Below are 16,785 nucleotides of genomic sequence, written 5' to 3'. Positions count from 1 at the left end.
TTTCGTAAATTTAATTTACCTTTCTAATTTTACCATGTAAAAGAATAGGCGCTCACTACTTCACAGGCAGCAGAGCAGGCGCGATTTTGGCGAACGATGGCTTAGTGTTTCCTTCAAAAAAATTACAGCCGCCGTCGTTGATTTCAATGGCAGTGGATAGTTGTAGAGAGAGTGAGATTGGTAATTAGGGGGGTGGGTGACGGTCAGAAAGGATGAGAGGGGAGGGGCCATAAATAACACGACTTCTTGACTGTACGTACATTGGGTCACGCTAAAATTTTCCGTCTATTTCAAGTTTTCCTTCTACATCACTGGAACCCCTTAATATTCTGAACTGCTCTTTTTACATTGGGAAAAAAAAACTAAATTTATGGTTGAAGCTGGGCATTTCTGCGCAGAAAAAAAAGCAAAAACAAAATAAAACAAATGCAAAAGCAAACAAAAAGATAAGCAAAATTACAATACCATAAATTATTATAGACTATCCGCTTAGCTTTGACTGGCCCTTAGGGCTGTACGCAGCTAAGCCCGCGTTTTAAACCTGACATCGCACTCAAATTCATTCGTTAAGCGCAAAGCTAGATATTAACTTTTTGTCAGTGCTACTGTCCCCACCACAAAAGTTGACGATTGATTAAAAGGGTTTACGAGCGGTGAATATCTCCTAAACAGCTGGTCTACATAGTGGAAATCAGTGAGGATAATTAGAACTTCAGCAATGCAGTTTGTCAAGGAAAACTTTTTAGCCGAGCCTGTGTGGTTTCCACTGAAAGTGCTTCTCTTACAGTGCTTTTTCCTTGGACGTCATATTACATTATCAGTTGGCCGAAGTAACAGCAGCCTTGTAATAATTTTCTTTTATTATAAAAATTTCAATTTCCTCGACTGTGGTTGATCGAAAAAAAAATCCAATTTTCACTAATTCACTTGCTAAGTTGCTCACGGACAGTTCAATAAGCCAATCACATTCAAAGTTGTAGTAGGTTTCAATCACAATGACATTAGACAATTTACGCCTCCTTTGTCAGTATTTTAAAGCAGATTTTTTCCTTCTGTCATAACTTGACTTTTCTTCTTTTCTCTGAAATTATAATTTTTATGCGCGCCCGTGTATTATTCTCCATGTACCATTCAGAGTTTCCCGCCAAAAATCGCGGCTGCACGATTGTTACAAACTCGCTTCCCGTCTGCGATGAACACAAAGCTTAAATGGAGAGATGTCGTAGAAAAACAATATTGAACTGAGGAATTTTTTGTGGAACATCAAAGGTGTAAGGAAACATTAAGTTAAAGATCAACATATCGCGAAAGTGCTCGCATTCATCGACTTTCGAAGGGAATATGAGTGAAAGAACCTCGAACAGTCGCCGGACACATTTCTCTCTATTTGTTTGTGCACAACTGAATATTTTCATTCAGAAGTCGATACTTCAATAAGCTTTCATTATTACACCTTCATCAGAGAAAGCCTAACGTTTTTGTTAACAACATGAAATAAATGTTTATTCAGTTGTTGAAATCCAATAATATTAGAATATTTTAATTGGGCTTCCTCGCCGAACGAATGTTTAGAGCTTGGTCATGACAGCAGTGGAACATTAGCAGCAAGAATTAGTGCATGAAATTACAGACTCAGGAATCAGACAGAAAGTAAGTGATATTTGAACCTTTTTTATTGTTGTTGGTTTTGTTATTTTCATTACCTTTTTATAGTGTGCAAGTGTTGCAATTTGTGATTTATAGATACAAACTCCGGTAGGTTCCCACCCACGGTAAAAGATCTCACCGAGAGGAAAGGGCTGACAGAACTACTCATTCTTTAGAGGGGTAGGGATGGGATCGTTTGTTTCAGTGACCAATTATGTCTAATGTCTGGGGAAATTTATTAAATAAGGAGAAACCAGTTGAGTTGATGTTCTCCTCGAAAGAGACTTTTTTGTTAAAGAGGATAATGAATAAATTGTTAATAAATATATGATATTCGCCAGCCGAGAGGTCCGTATTGGGAAAAACTATGCCCGAGGTACTCAAGACAGAGTAAGTGAATAACATTTTTATGTTTTCCCTTAAACTTATCATAATTCTTCCCAAAAGATCCAGAATGATTTAGCGCTGTAATTACTGTAAGATTTTTCCTAAACTGAACGATTTTTGAGCGAGTAAATGGTAGTTAAAATAGAGGTGATGCATATGCAAATTAAAGAGATGCTTCAAGATTATATTTTCATTTGCGTGATGATAAAGGTGACTTAAAAGGTTTCCAACCAAACTTTGAAACATTTATTTTTACAATTATCTGTCACAATCTGACACCTGTCGATTAGAGAGCGCGTAAGAAAAAAAAAAGGTCGTGTACACTTTCGAAGGAACACCTGAACCAGTCTTGGCAAGGACTGTCAAGACAATTTTTTATTCAAAAACAGTAAATGATCTTACGGAAATGATTATTCAGTCTCATCGGCGATTGATTAATGTCCAAAGTTTTACCTCTGTTCAGTAGTACAGCGCTGAGAACCAATCATATCGCAGGATTCCTTACCGTGCCTCCTGAGGAAAAAAAAAAAGATAAACATATTTAAAAATCAACATTTCAATTTTGAGCTTTTATTGTAAGCTGAAATATATTTTTGGACTATTGATGTAAAATGAGGACAGATTCATGGAGTTTGTGAAATTTTACACCATTTGGTTTGCCAGAAATACTTCAGAACAAGAAATAAATGAAAAGCAACTACGTGGAAAATTATAAATATTTTAATTTGATACTCGGAATAGACTAGTTCCCCAAATAAGATTTCCCTGCGGAAGCAATCGAATGAAGACAGGCAGGTTTCTATCGCCCGAATACAGTCGCCGATTGTTTACAAATCATTAAAAACTATATTCAATAAAAGTGTCTTGCGGAAGAGCCGTTATTTAGTGTCTCCTAGACTTTCCTCGGTTTAAATACCAAAAATCGTCTGAACTGAGTGATGTGCGTGACCGCCAAGTAAATGATTACCCAGATAAGACGTAATTCATACCTTACGCCCAAAACAGCCTCGTCTTATTACATAGAACGCATTCCACGACTTAGCGAATATTCAAACCTTCATCCTCAAGAAAGCGTCGTTTTAACATTGTTAAAAAAGCTAATTCGATGTGCGAAGGACGCCAAACGTAGACCGAATGATGAAGGGAGTGGCACAACTGATCATTTTCAGTATTCTTTTTGTTTTCTCCGCCGAAGGTAAGCAGTAGAATGATCTAATTTGCACGCCATGTTGATACATATGAATGAATACGTTCAAACTGTTAAATAATTAACAAGCAGCCTAGATGCGATGCAGGACAAGAAAAACTGGTCTTTTTGGGTCGGTTTAATATTTGGCCAAACGATTAACAGTAAGAAAATATGAATAATGACAAATTTGATGCAAAAAGGAGGATGAAAAGCGGCTTTTTTTTTCCCGAAGCGAAGATGTTGGGAGCGACAACCGCTAAATCCCGCCACTAATTGAACTTTAATCTGACTTAAAATTTTAAGTGTTTGATCATAGAAAACATTCAGACAAATTCATCCTTCTTCTTGCTTTAGACATGAACCTCTCTGAGTACTATAAAATCATATCAAAGAATTTCATTCAACCGGAAAGTCGTAATTCGCATCATCATCAACTAAACACGCAATTATTTAGAATTGGGTCTAGGTCCGTGTAGGAGATTTGGAGAAAGTTTTCTGTTAAGTGCCAAACTACTATCAGCGAAATGATTTTTGGCTGCAACTCAACGAGTGAGAAAGTAAATCGATCTCTCTTTCGTCATTGCTCTAAAATGTGAGTTGTCTTATGCACACGCGTGGTTAAGACTTCCGTGTTGCTGATGTCTGTCGGACACTGTTTCATTGGTAATTACTCTAACAACGAATGGCTGTTTCTGTCGAATACAATTTTAAAGTGTTGGGTTGAAATTGAAAGTAGACCATGTATATTTCCATTTGATGTTATTTTTATTTCGCTTTGAAAACCATTTGCAATCGACGATCTCGTGAGTGCGTGGCTCATCATGAGGTCGTCGTCACGAATGATGATCTGGAGAAACAAACAAGTATTGCTAAACTGTGGATCAGCTGACCGCGGAACCTTCGGAACCCATATTCTTTTGTAAGAAAAAAAAATCATCAGATGAAGGTTCGTTTTCGGGTATTAAGGAGAATACTTTATTTGGATGTCAAGGTACATAAAAAAAAAACAAAACAACATATTTCTATTTTAACGTTATCTTTCTTATAAGCGAAAACGGAATATCGATCGAACAATGTTAGGGTATTTTAGTTGTTATTTTATTTCATCATTAATTATTTTTGTTAACAAAAAAATAATGGTTACCCAGGTTCCAAAGGTTCCGCGGTGTGCTGATCCTCAGTTTAGTAACACCCGAAATAAACGCGTACTTTTAAAATATACTCATCGCTAAGACTTGAAGCAACAATAGTTGTTTGATTTGCATCCGCACAAGCTCTTAAATTAGGGGAAACGCGTTGAATGAAGGTAATTAGGAGAAATCATTTCAATGCTTTTACTAGGAATGGCTTCGTGAAACAATAGGTTGTTCTTACTGTCACGCAACGAAAAATTCATTCATTCAAAGGCAAATAATTTTTAGGTCAGATGATTAGAGAAATAATTTTTCTAAAGGGAGAGAGAGAGATTTATGAATATCGTTTGCCGAACGTTGTGATAACTTTATCATGGTTATGTGAATTTATCTATGATATTGAGAAGATAATAGCTATTTCTTAAGTAATTGAAATGGAGTTGTTTTTGTCAAGGTCTTAAATTCTTGACGTCACAGGGCGCAAAAAATAAAAAATAAAAAAGATTAATAAATAAATAATAATAATAAAAAATGGCAATCTTTGGCTCTGTTTGAGCCTTGTTTTCACTAAATTTACATGCCATGCGATATCACTGGTATGAATAGAGACGTGGAGAGGAGGGAGTTTAAACCCTCTAAAGATCAGAACTGGGTTGATCACGTCACTTGTCTCGTAATCTGACCAATTCACCGTGAACAAGACTCTAGCAGAGTCAGAAGCTTTAAATTTTCTTTGAGTACAGTATACCGTCGTAAACAAAGTGGATGCTCTGCTATATTTTAGCCTCAATAATAATTAAAATTTGCTCCTTTAATCTCTTTAGGGAATGTTTAGTGTACTAATCACGGTTGAAATGCTTGTACTGCTATCATTTTCATGATTAATGAAGAAATGAAAAAGGGTTTCCGTGTGCACATAGCCTGATGTAAACACGCAGGAGGTTGGGAGATAAGCGTAAGAAACCACAACGCGAAGCGGAGTGGTTTCCAGCTTATCGAGTGTTCTCCCAACCTCCCAAGTGTTTAAATCAGGCTATGTAAACACGGAAACCATTTTACATTTCTTTTATAAAATAACTAATGAAAGAGGAACGAAAACCGTGTTTACATACGCTCATGTAAAATGGTTTTATGGCCAATCAGAGCGCGCGTACTGTTTGAATTATTTTATAAAACAAACTCTTATAATTTCGCCATGAATCCTATTTCGCAAGATGATCATCTCACATCTGGAGCTTGGGCTGTCTGTCAATTCATGTACTCTAAACAGAACGAGATTGCGCTTTCATTCATTCCCACTAGCAAGCTCCAAAAAAAAAAACATCCTATTTTAATTTGTCTGTCGATGTTTGGAATCTTTTCCTTTTTGTGCCTGTTCATTTAAACGCGTCAAAAGGGAAAGGCTCGCTCACACATTTGACTTTCAAGGAGTATCTGAAGATATATTTTGAATCACTACGACTGAATTTGGCTCAAATTAAGAAAAAAAGTAAATCAATCATATTTGAAGGATTGAAACATCACTTGAAAGAGGAAGCAATAGATAGACGCAAAAGGAATTGATTGACGTGATTTCTATTGCCATTGTTAAGTTTTTGGTAATTCAGTTAGGCTGCACGCTTTGAGATTCCTTAAGATATTTGCTGATACTTAAAAAATGTACTTAGCTTTTATGTTTACTGTAGTTTGCTAACGTACAAGTTGTCCAAGAGCCAACACTTATCGGAATTTGCTGACTTTACGAAACATCGGCCTTTGATAGCTGCCCGAAATTTACTCGTGTCAATTTCTATTTATATACCTTCTTGATAATATTTAAAATTGATCATATCCGATTGTAAAACTTCTGACCGCAGACCGCAAAGCTGCTGTTGTCATAAGATAACGTTGTTTGTTTCCAAAAAGAATAGCGACTCTGGAAATTTCTTGTTTGTTTTGCCCATAGATAACAATGGTCTTCAAGAAAGTTATTCACTAGGAACATGTTAAGATAGCTGCGAACCGATGCTTACTTTCGCTTTGTTACAGTTTCGAGAGGAACATGTCGAGACGAACGTTTCCATTTGGTAACGTGATATAGCGATAAGTGATTCCACTTGGAGTTTGCGATCTCGGGAAATAGAACTTCCCCGGTCTGTAGTCAGATGCATTCGCCTATCTTGTGTACCTCGCCGTTCAATTTCAAAATCAAGACAGTCTTTAGCGACCAAATACCGTCTCCTTTTTTATATTCTAAGTGACTGAATATTGATGGCCGGCCTCGACTTCAAAGATTTTGTAGGTTTAATTGACTCGTCATGTCTGTCAATATTCCTATAATTGGTTGTTTGGCAAATTTACATTCTATTGCATTTAAATTTGCCTTAAACGATAAAATAACTATGCCCTTTAAACGGAAGGAACACGCGACAGTTTGATGTTGAAAAGCTTTTCTTCTTTTAGTTGCTGTACCTCTTACACATCAAGGTTAGGTGCTTCAACTAAGCGAGTACATTCTAGTTTAAGAATCCAGGCTGCGACACGCATCTGTCTTCTAGTGTTGTGCATGCATAATTGTAAAACTGAAGGGATCTCTAGATTTTAAGCCTTACCAACCTGTCCAGGGCACCTTTTGCATCGAGATATCTTAGAGTCCATAATGCCAGCTCATTTTCGATCGATTTTAGTTTCAACTTAACATGTTTCCTTAATCTATGACAAAACTTCCGGGTGTTGCATGAGCTTATACCTGTCACGTGATTAAGTGAATTTGTTTGATGTGATGGATTGTAATTTAAGTTTAGTTTGAACTTCTGGATTACAAGATTTGCCATTCATCAATTGAAAGACGATAACTTGCTCTTGAACACGGCTAAATCGATTAGTTAATACGTCCAACAGCGCTCGTCTCAGCTTCAGCTTTCATATACTTTCTAATTATAACGAACAATTTATTTGAATTATGGTGGTTAGATACCTTCAATCTTAATTCTTAAGCAAAAAGTGCAATAAAAATTGAGAATTGTTAGCAAGTTAAACCAGACATGACATAGTTTGATGTTTGGAGTAAATCGAGCTGTTCGGTTCACGATTGAATGACCCTAAGGAATTTTGAATTTCAGCTCCTACGGATGATTCAGTTTGGCGATCACAAAGGCTGGATTTTTCTGTTTAAAACCATACAAGGCAATTGATAAGCGTATTAAAGAGAACTTTTCTTGATGAATTTGTAAATTTTAAGGCGCTTTTGAAAAATTCAGAGCACAAAAACATTGTGCGCGTCGTTTTAAACGCAACGCACTTTCAAGGCCTTTCCAAAGTCATGTGTGGTTAATTTGCCTTTTTTTCCTGATTGAAACATTCGCTTTTTATTATTTCTTCTTTTTATGCTGTGATTTTTTTTATTTGAATACATCATGGAATATCCAATGAATTTCGCCGCGCAACATTAGGTAAACTTTCCAGATTCTTTCACTGTCAGAGTTGACCAATCTACATTCTTTCCTTACAAATCAACACGTCTACAAATGACTAGATGATAAAACTTAAGGAAATAATGAACAGAAGCTAGGACTATCACATAAGTAGGTACAAAGCACTCAGTAAAGAGAATGTTTATTTAGACATTGAACGTGAAATGATTAAGACGCTTAGACAATTGTAAATGCAAAGGTAATCAAGCTGCAAATGCTACTTTGACTCGTGTAAACTTCCTATGGTGTGCTTGTAGCACTGTCACGCAGTTTTAACTCAAAATTTATTTTAAATGTGTAAAAGGAAGGAAGGATATCAAAATAGAGAGGCTAACCACGAAGTCTACGCTGAACGGCAAAAATGAACTTCTTGCAAGCTGCCTGCTTTTACTGTTCATATACTTGAATTAAATTATTTACATTTTACGTAGACGGACATTTTTCACAATTTTACCATTGTTTTGATTAAGAAATAAGAAGCAAAGTGAGAAAGCTTTCAATCTTTTTTTTTTTACTGCTCTCCGATACTGGCAATTATTGAACCCACTGCACGTTCCCTAAGTGTCCAATATTACTTATAATCTTAGAAATCAATGTCAGTTTGTTGACCCAATAATGCGCATTAAACGTTTCTCCCAGACATATTTACCAGCCATGTGTAAACAATAGGTCTGTGTATTATTCTTGTATCATTCTTGTAAATAATATGCTCTGTGAATATAATTTTAGCCAGTATTGAATTGTTAATAATCATGCCATTCAGCCCTATGAGGCTGCCATATGATTTTTTTACAATGTTATCTATCTATCTATCTAAACGCGCTTTTTCGATTTTTTACGAACGAACGCGAGATTAATATTAGCTGATATCACTTAGGAGTAGTGTTTGATAATCAAATCAGCTATGTTGCACTTTTAAACCTCTGAATAATGGCTGGATTTTATGGAGAGAGGTTACATGCTTGTCACTTCTAGGAGTTAAAGGGTTAAATAACAAAGCGAATCACATATTCTAATTCGAATATGAAAGATTTTACTACACCATCATTTATGGGAGGAAAACAGTTTATTATGAGCTGACAGAATGGGTTTGTGGTCAAGTTACGAGATTTAATTTAATTTTTCGGATCAGTACTCAAAGACTTCAAAGGCCTCTGTTGTTTCTTTCCCAGCCGTTTGATTCCTGCTCGCCCTGTGAATTGAATAATGAAGTGACATTTTGAATCGTTGATTTCATATCACCGTAGTCTCCTTCGCGGGCGTTTGTTCTCTCAAAAGAACAACAGCTTTGAAAAATGTCACTTTGACCTAAGAGTTTGATTTGAATTTCAGATGAGCCCGAAGTTACTATTGATGGTGATCAAGAACAGTTTATAGCTAAAGGCGAGAAGTTCACGTTGATCTGTCGGTATAACGCTTCACTGCCTGCGTCTAGGGTGCAGTGGAAAAAAGATGGAAAAGTGATTGCAGTTAATGCCAATAAGACTAATAGTGGATCAAGAGTGACTGACATCTTTTATAATGAAAGTCTATCACAGCTGTTAATCGCATCAGCTTCCTCACAGGATTCTGGAAATTACATCTGCAATGTTACAAATACAGTCAATGGTACAACAGATTCGACATGGATTTTTATTCAAGGCATGTATACGGTGTTCATTATATGATGTACAGCATATTCGCGGCATTATTTCTCTTACTGTTCCTGGTTAATTTTTTTTAACATGTGATCTGTAATCTATCCTTTTTTTAGGGGTTCTAAAGGCATGTGCCTTTTTCGCCTTTTCCAAAACAAAACCGTTGCCACAAAACAATTCTCTCGTCAACATGAGAATGAAATTATTTGATCAGTCAAACAAATTTGCCATAATTTTTAGACAACAACCATTCCTTCCTCTTAAACAAATAAAATATAAAAACCAAAATTAAAAAATAATCAAAAAAATTGATCAAAGGAAAGTTTAACTTAGTACACTTTAGAACGCTTCGAAAGAAGACGTAGGAGTTAAATTGTTAAATACCTTGGAATACCAAGTAACTGACTAAAATAATTGTACCCTCTTACAGAGAAGCCCTCTACCAAACTGCAGCCGGAAACTGTTACCGTCAATGAAGGAGCAAATGTCACATTATTTTGTAACTCTTCTGAAAGCTCTCTAACAATAACATGGAAATTCAACGGATCTGATATAACCACCTCAGGGGATTCAAGGATCAGTTTTTCAGATGACAATCGACATTTTATTATCACGAACGTGAGCAGGGTAAACAAAGGGGAATACAAATGTGTCGCGAGCAACAAGGTTGGAAACTACACATCTAATGTTGCCTTTGTGTCTGTTGAATGTAAGTACAGAGAAAACGTAACAGGCCGTTTCAACTTGTTGGCAGTCTTGAAGTTTCTGTTTTCCTGCTTGGCTAGGTTTAAGATGATAGTGGACAAAAATTGCATTCTTAAGTTGACATACTTATACAGTCTACTAAATTAACAAGCCGGTATTCACCGAAGTGGAGGTGGGGAGTGGCGGATATTTACCAAACTGCGAAGCGGCGAGCCGGTTAATATCCACCTCTAGCCGCCGATGTTGAGGTGAAATGTATTTCTTTTCGGATATACTAAAACAGTGGGATAAGAAACTCATCTATTCCTTTAATTATTACAATATTCTCAGACAAGAATCCCGCGCTCCTTGCTCGGAGGTGATTAGAAAAGGATATTCGGAGATTCAAAAGCCAATCAGCGCACGCCTTCAACGCTGTCTACCGATATAGTATTATAGTAATGTGGATTATTGATATAAACAATTTTGTAATCGTTTTAATTCAAATCGATTTTTTAATCCCTGCTGTCTTTTACAGTTATCAAACAGAATAACTATCATTCAAATCAGTGTTGCAGGGTTACGGAAAGACAAACGGCGATTCTTGCAGTATTTTGCGAAATGTGTATTGTTTTGCAGTGAATTAGTTTTGATTTTTTCATATTCATATTACTAGTTGGACCTGAAATCTCCAAACCTCCAACTAGTCGCACAAAAGAGGAAGGACATACCGTTGAGTTCAGTTGCGTAGTAGCAGGATACCCTACACCTGATGTCGCTTGGACAAAGAATGGAGTGGAATTGAATTTGACAAGAGATGTGCGACTTAATGCATCTTCCAATAATGGAAACCACCATTTGACTATATCAAATGTTCAACAATTGGATGCAGGACAATACAGATGTGTTGCTAAAAACAGTTTGGATACCGCGACTTCATCCCCAGCGACCCTATCAGTACAATGTGAGTGTCAAAGTAGTTTATCTTTGTAACGTTCTAGTGTTCACTACTGTTTTATTCCAGTTTCTTTCAGCGTTGATCACAAATTCTATATATCGATGTTATTGACAAAGCCAATGATGCTATACTTGAAGTTCCTCAATGGATTAAATATATGTACTGAACATTGACGGGAACAGCGTCAAATTTGTTTTCGATTTTTTAGCTTCTTCTTCTCAAATTTTTGACTTGCGGTTTCTGTTATCAAAGGGTCCTAGGTAAGTTCTCGTTTTACAATGATCTCCGTTAACTTCAATATGATCTTATTACTAAAGAACAGTTTCTATGTCGTATTATTGAATTCTAGTTGCGCCAGAAGTCACAATCATTGGAGATCAAAAACGGTATTTAGCCAACGGCACTGATCTATTACTGACATGCCAATTCAAAGCCTTGCCTACCGTTTCTGAAGTGCAGTGGGTAAAAGATGGGATTCTAATTGCATCAACCCTTGCTACGCCTTTGAATGGGTCACGTGAGACTATTTCACACCAAAATGAAAGCCAAGCTCAGCTGTCGATCATCGCAGTTTCCTTGAAAAATACTGGAAATTACACCTGCAATGTTACAAATAATGTTGGTAGCTCTTTGAACTGGACATCGATTGTCATTCAAGGTATGTTGCCATGTAAATAAACTTGAACATGAAAACATTTTTTCCTTTCCTGTAAAAATTGCTCAGCCGTACTTATCCCATTCAGGATCTTCTTGCTGTGTTTTGTAATTGTTTGTTTGTTTGTTTTTGGTTTGTTTATTTATTTTTTGGCCAAAGGTGACCAAAGTCAAAAGTTCGGTGTGAAGTTGAAGGAATGTTTTATAGTCCAAGATCAATCTTTTAAAAAGCGTGTGGCCAAAATTTGACTCATGAAATGTCACACATTGAAAGACCGATCTGTGCGTCAGTCCTCTAAGACCTTAGGGTACCTCGAGAAAATTTTTATTCTGAAGTAAATAAGAAAATAAATTACCAACATCATTGGGAAATTCCATGCATGTTTAGACGCCAATGTTCGTCTAGTCAGGGGAGGGGTGAAAATCTAGTCCTAAAATGCAATAACCGGCTTAAGGGACACCTGGGAGAGCAAATTTGTAACATGCAAAACTGCTGTAGAGCTGAGGAGATTTTTCATTTATGTATGAGCTCTTTGCATTCTGCAGTGACGCCTTCTATAGAGCAGGACCCAAAAGCCAGTCCGATCAAAGAGGGAGAAAACTTGACTCTATTTTGCAACGCTTCTGGAAGCTCTTTGAGGATATCATGGGAAAAAAATGGATCTGATGTAAATTCCAGCGAGGATTCGAGAATCCTTTTGTCAAGAGAAAACGTACAGCTGACAATAGTTAATGTGAGAAAAACAGACAGGGGAGCCTACCAGTGTGTGGCGAGCAACGAGGTTGGAGTTGCTACCTCCAATGCTGCCATAGTAAATGTTCAATGTGAGTACAGTTATGGTTTAACGAGTTGTTGCGAAATGTCAATTTACTGAAAACATATGTTTGGCCTGAGAAGCGACAAATAGATTTAATATGTATTTAATATGTATATGTGTATATGTAAATATTTAACCTTCAAGGGTGATTGACCTGTTTAGGCAAATATTTCTTTACTTTGACTTTAATGTGCCACAGCAGAGTTCTTTCAAATCGAACAAGCAGCTGATTGTCATGAGGATTTTTTACTCTCATTTTGCATGATGCTTGTTTTCTAGAGGTTGGGGTGCTGTATAAGCATTTCGGGCTTCTGGATTCGAATATTTTTAACGCCCAATTTTTACGCCCGATATTTTTGCAACTGCCAACTTAGACTGAATAAATGGCAACGGTTGTTACTTTATCGGAACGAAATAATCCTTAATGCAAAATTGCAAACTATTTGTTGCTTTGTTAGTTTAGAAAAAAACAATCACTATTGTTGATGATTGCAGACCTGTTTATGTAGGCGTTGATGTTTTGAGTGTTGAAGGAAAAAGGTTGATTTTTTGTTGTTCACTTAGCGTTAACTTAGATCACAGCTGCATAGTTATGGAAGTACACTATCCTTGACTTAAAGTGACAAGGGGTGCAATATTTTGTGAATACGTTTAATATTACAGTGACTTGCAATTCTTATGCGTTTATTTATTCATTTTGTTATGCTTTTTTTATATATCAGTTGGGCCTGAAATCTCTGAACCTCCAATTGATAACACGAAAATGGAAGGACAGACTATTGTATTCAGTTGCATGGTGGCTGGATACCCTGCACCTGCGGTTGCTTGGACAAAGAATGGCGTCGAATTAAATGTAACAGCAAATTTACGACTAAATGTCTCTTCCAAGGACGGAAATCATACTTTGAAAATAACAGATGTTCAAAAGTCAGATGCAGGACAATATAGATGTGTCGCTAAAAACAGTTTGCAGACCTCAGAGTCATCTCCTTCGACTCTTACAGTGCAATGTGAGTCTAACAGTGGTTTATCTTTGAAGTATTGGAGTACTGAATGTTTAATTGTGTCTTTTGCGTTGTTGTCCTCAAATAACATATTATACAGGTTTTTTTAAAGCCAGTCAACCTCTGGTGGTACATTGCTAAGGATTTTAAAACGGACCAAAATGAGTTGACATCTGGGTGATAATTGATCGTGCGAGTCTTCCTCAGTCGCCTTCAGCTCACATATCCTCTTTTCCTCCTTCTCATCTAACTCTGACTGTAAAATTGAGTATTAAGGAAAAGTGGTTTTACAACATTTTCTTAAATTTCAGTTGCACCAGAGGTGACAATTGACGGAGATCAAATACATTATGTAGCCAACAGCACAAATTTACTGCTTACGTGCAGGTTTAACGCCTTGCCTCCCGCGTCTGATACATCACTTGAAAGAGGAAGCAATAGATAGACGCAAAAGGAATTGATTGACGTGATTTCTATCGCCATTGTTAAGTTTTTGGTAATTCAGTTAGGCTGCACGCTTTGAGATTCCTTAAGATATTTGCTGATACTTAAAAAATGTACTTAGCTTTTATGTTTACTGTAGTTTGCTAACGTACAAGTTGTCCAAGAGCCAACACTTATCGGAATTTGCTGACTTTACGAAACATCGGCCTTTGATAGCTGCCCGAAATTTACTCGTGTCAATTTCTATTTATATACCTTCTTGATAATATTTAAAATTGATCATATCCGATTGTAAAACTTCTGACCGCAGACCGCAAAGCTGCTGTTGTCATAAGATAACGTTGTTTGTTTCCAAAAAGAATAGCGACTCTGGAAATTTCTTGTTTGTTTTGCCCATAGATAACAATGGTCTTCAAGAAAGTTATTCACTAGGAACATGTTAAGATAGCTGCGAACCGATGCTTACTTTCGCTTTGTTACAGTTTCGAGAGGAACATGTCGAGACGAACGTTTCCATTTTGTAACGTGATATAGCGATAAGTGATTCCACTTGGAGTTTGCGATCTCGGGAAATAGAACTTCCCCGGTCTGTAGTCAGATGCATTCGCCTATCTTGTGTACCTCGCCGTTCAATTTCAAAATCAAGACTGTCTTTAGCGACCAAATACCGTCTCCTTTTTTATATTCTAAGTGACTGAATATTGATAGCCGGCCTCGACTTCAAAGATTTTGTAGGTTTAATTGACTCGTCATGTCTGTCAATATTCCTATAATTGGTTGTTTGGCAAATTTACATTCTATTGCATTTAAATTTGCCTTAAACGATAAAATAACTATGCCCTTTAAACGGAAGGAACACGCGACAGTTTGATGTTGAAAAGCTTTTCTTCTTTTAGTTGCTGTACCTCTTACACATCAAGGTTAGGTGCTTCAACTAAGCGAGTACATTCTAGTTTAATAATCCAGGCTGCGACACGCATCTGTCTTCTAGCGTTGTGCATGCATAATTGTAAAACTGAAGGGATCTCTAGATTTTAAGCCTTACCAACCTGTCCAGGGCACCTTTTGCATCGAGATATCTTAGAGTCCATAATGCCAGCTCATTTTCGATCGATTTTAGTTTCAACTTAACATGTTTCCTTAATCTATGACAAAACTTCCGGGTGTTGCATGAGCTTATACCTGTCACGTGATTAAGTGAATTTGTTTGATGTGATGGATTGTAATTTAAGTTTAGTTTGAACTTCTGGATTACAAGATTTGCCATTCATCAATTGAAAGACGATAACTTGCTCTTAAACACGGCTAAATCGATTAGTTAATACGTCCAACAGCGCTCGTCTCAGCTTCAGCTTTCATATACTTTCTAATTATAACAAACAATTTATTTGAATTATGGTGGTTAGATACCTTCAATCTTAATTCTTAAGCAAAAAGTGCAATAAAAATTGAGAATTGTTAGCAAGTTAAACCAGACATGACATAGTTTGATGTTTGGAGTAAATCGAGCTGTTCGGTTCACGATTGAATGACCCTAAGGAATTTTGAATTTCAGCTCCTACGGATGATTCAGTTTGGCGATTTTTTCTATCACAAAGGCTGGATTTTTCCGTTTAAAACCATACAAGGCAATTTATAAGCGTATTAAAGAGAACTTTTCTTGATGAATTTGTAAATTTTAAGGCGCTTTTGAAAAATTCAGAGCACAAAAACATTGTGCGCGTCGTTTTAAACGCAACGCACTTTCAAGGCCTTTCCAAAGTCATGTATGGTTAATTTGCCCTTTTTTCCTGATTGAAACATTCGCTTTTTATTATTTCTTCTTTTTATGATGTGATTTTTTTTATTTGAATACATCATGGAATATCCAATGAATTTCGCTGCGCAACATTTGGTAAACTTTCCAGATTCTTTCACTGTCAGAGTTGACCAATCTACATTCTTTCCTTACAAATCAACACGTCTACAAATGACTAGATGATAAAACTTAAGGAAATAATGAACAGAAGCTAGGACTATCACATAAGTAGGTACAAAGCACCCAGTAAAGAGAATGTTTCTTAAGACATTGAACGTGAAATGATTAAGGCGCTTAGACAATTGTAAATGCAAAGGTAATCAAGCTGCAAATGCTACTTTGACTCGTGTAAACTTCCTATGGTGTGCTTGTAGCACTGTCACGCAGTTTTAACTCAAAATTTATTTTAAATTTGTAAAAGGAAGGAAGGATATCAAAATAGAGAGGCTAACCACGAAGTCTACGCTGAACGGCAAAAATGAACTTCTTGCAAGCTGCCTGCTTTTACTGTTCATATACTTGAATTAACTTATTTACATTTTACGTAGACGGACATTTTTCACAATTTTACCATTGTTTTGATTAAGAAATAAGGAGCAAAGTGAGAAAACTTTCAGTCTTTTTTTTATACTGCTCTCCGTTACTGGCAATTATTGAACCCACTGCACGTTCCCTACGTGTCCATTATTACTTATATAATCTTAGAAATCAACGTCAGTTTGTTGACCCAATAAACGTTTCTCCCAGACATATTTACCAGCCATGTGTAAACAATAGGTCTGTGTATTATTCTTGTATCATTCTTGTAAATAATATGCTCTGTGAATATAATTTTAGCCAGTATTGAATTGTTAATAATCATGCCATTCAGCCCTATTAGGCTGCCATATGATTTTTTTACAATGTTATCTATCTATCTATCTAAACGCGCTTTTTCGATTTTTTACGAACGAACGCGAGATTAATAATAGCTGATATCA

The 16,785-nt window shown here is 36.4% G+C and overlaps 1 protein-coding gene across 1 annotated transcript in view; it reads left to right on the top strand.

The window, feature by feature from the left end:
• Window positions 1-3,065: 3,065 nt before the first annotated feature.
• Window positions 3,066-16,785, top strand: part of LOC131791619 (titin-like) — a 79,287-nt gene continuing 65,567 nt past the window's right edge. The window contains exons 1-7 of the mRNA XM_066159679.1: window positions 3,066-3,229; window positions 9,141-9,449; window positions 9,876-10,154; window positions 10,806-11,093; window positions 11,437-11,745; window positions 12,288-12,566; window positions 13,282-13,569. Of these exons, the coding sequence (XP_066015776.1) occupies window positions 3,169-3,229; window positions 9,141-9,449; window positions 9,876-10,154; window positions 10,806-11,093; window positions 11,437-11,745; window positions 12,288-12,566; window positions 13,282-13,569 (1,813 nt within the window). The 5' untranslated portion in view covers window positions 3,066-3,168. The remainder of the gene's footprint in view (window positions 3,230-9,140; window positions 9,450-9,875; window positions 10,155-10,805; window positions 11,094-11,436; window positions 11,746-12,287; window positions 12,567-13,281; window positions 13,570-16,785) is intronic.

Source organism: Pocillopora verrucosa, chromosome 12, assembly GCF_036669915.1.
Source record: "Pocillopora verrucosa isolate sample1 chromosome 12, ASM3666991v2, whole genome shotgun sequence".
Lineage (NCBI taxonomy): Eukaryota > Metazoa > Cnidaria > Anthozoa > Scleractinia > Pocilloporidae > Pocillopora > Pocillopora verrucosa.
Note: the sequence above shows the minus strand (reverse complement) of the source record. Positions and strands in the feature narration are given on the sequence as shown.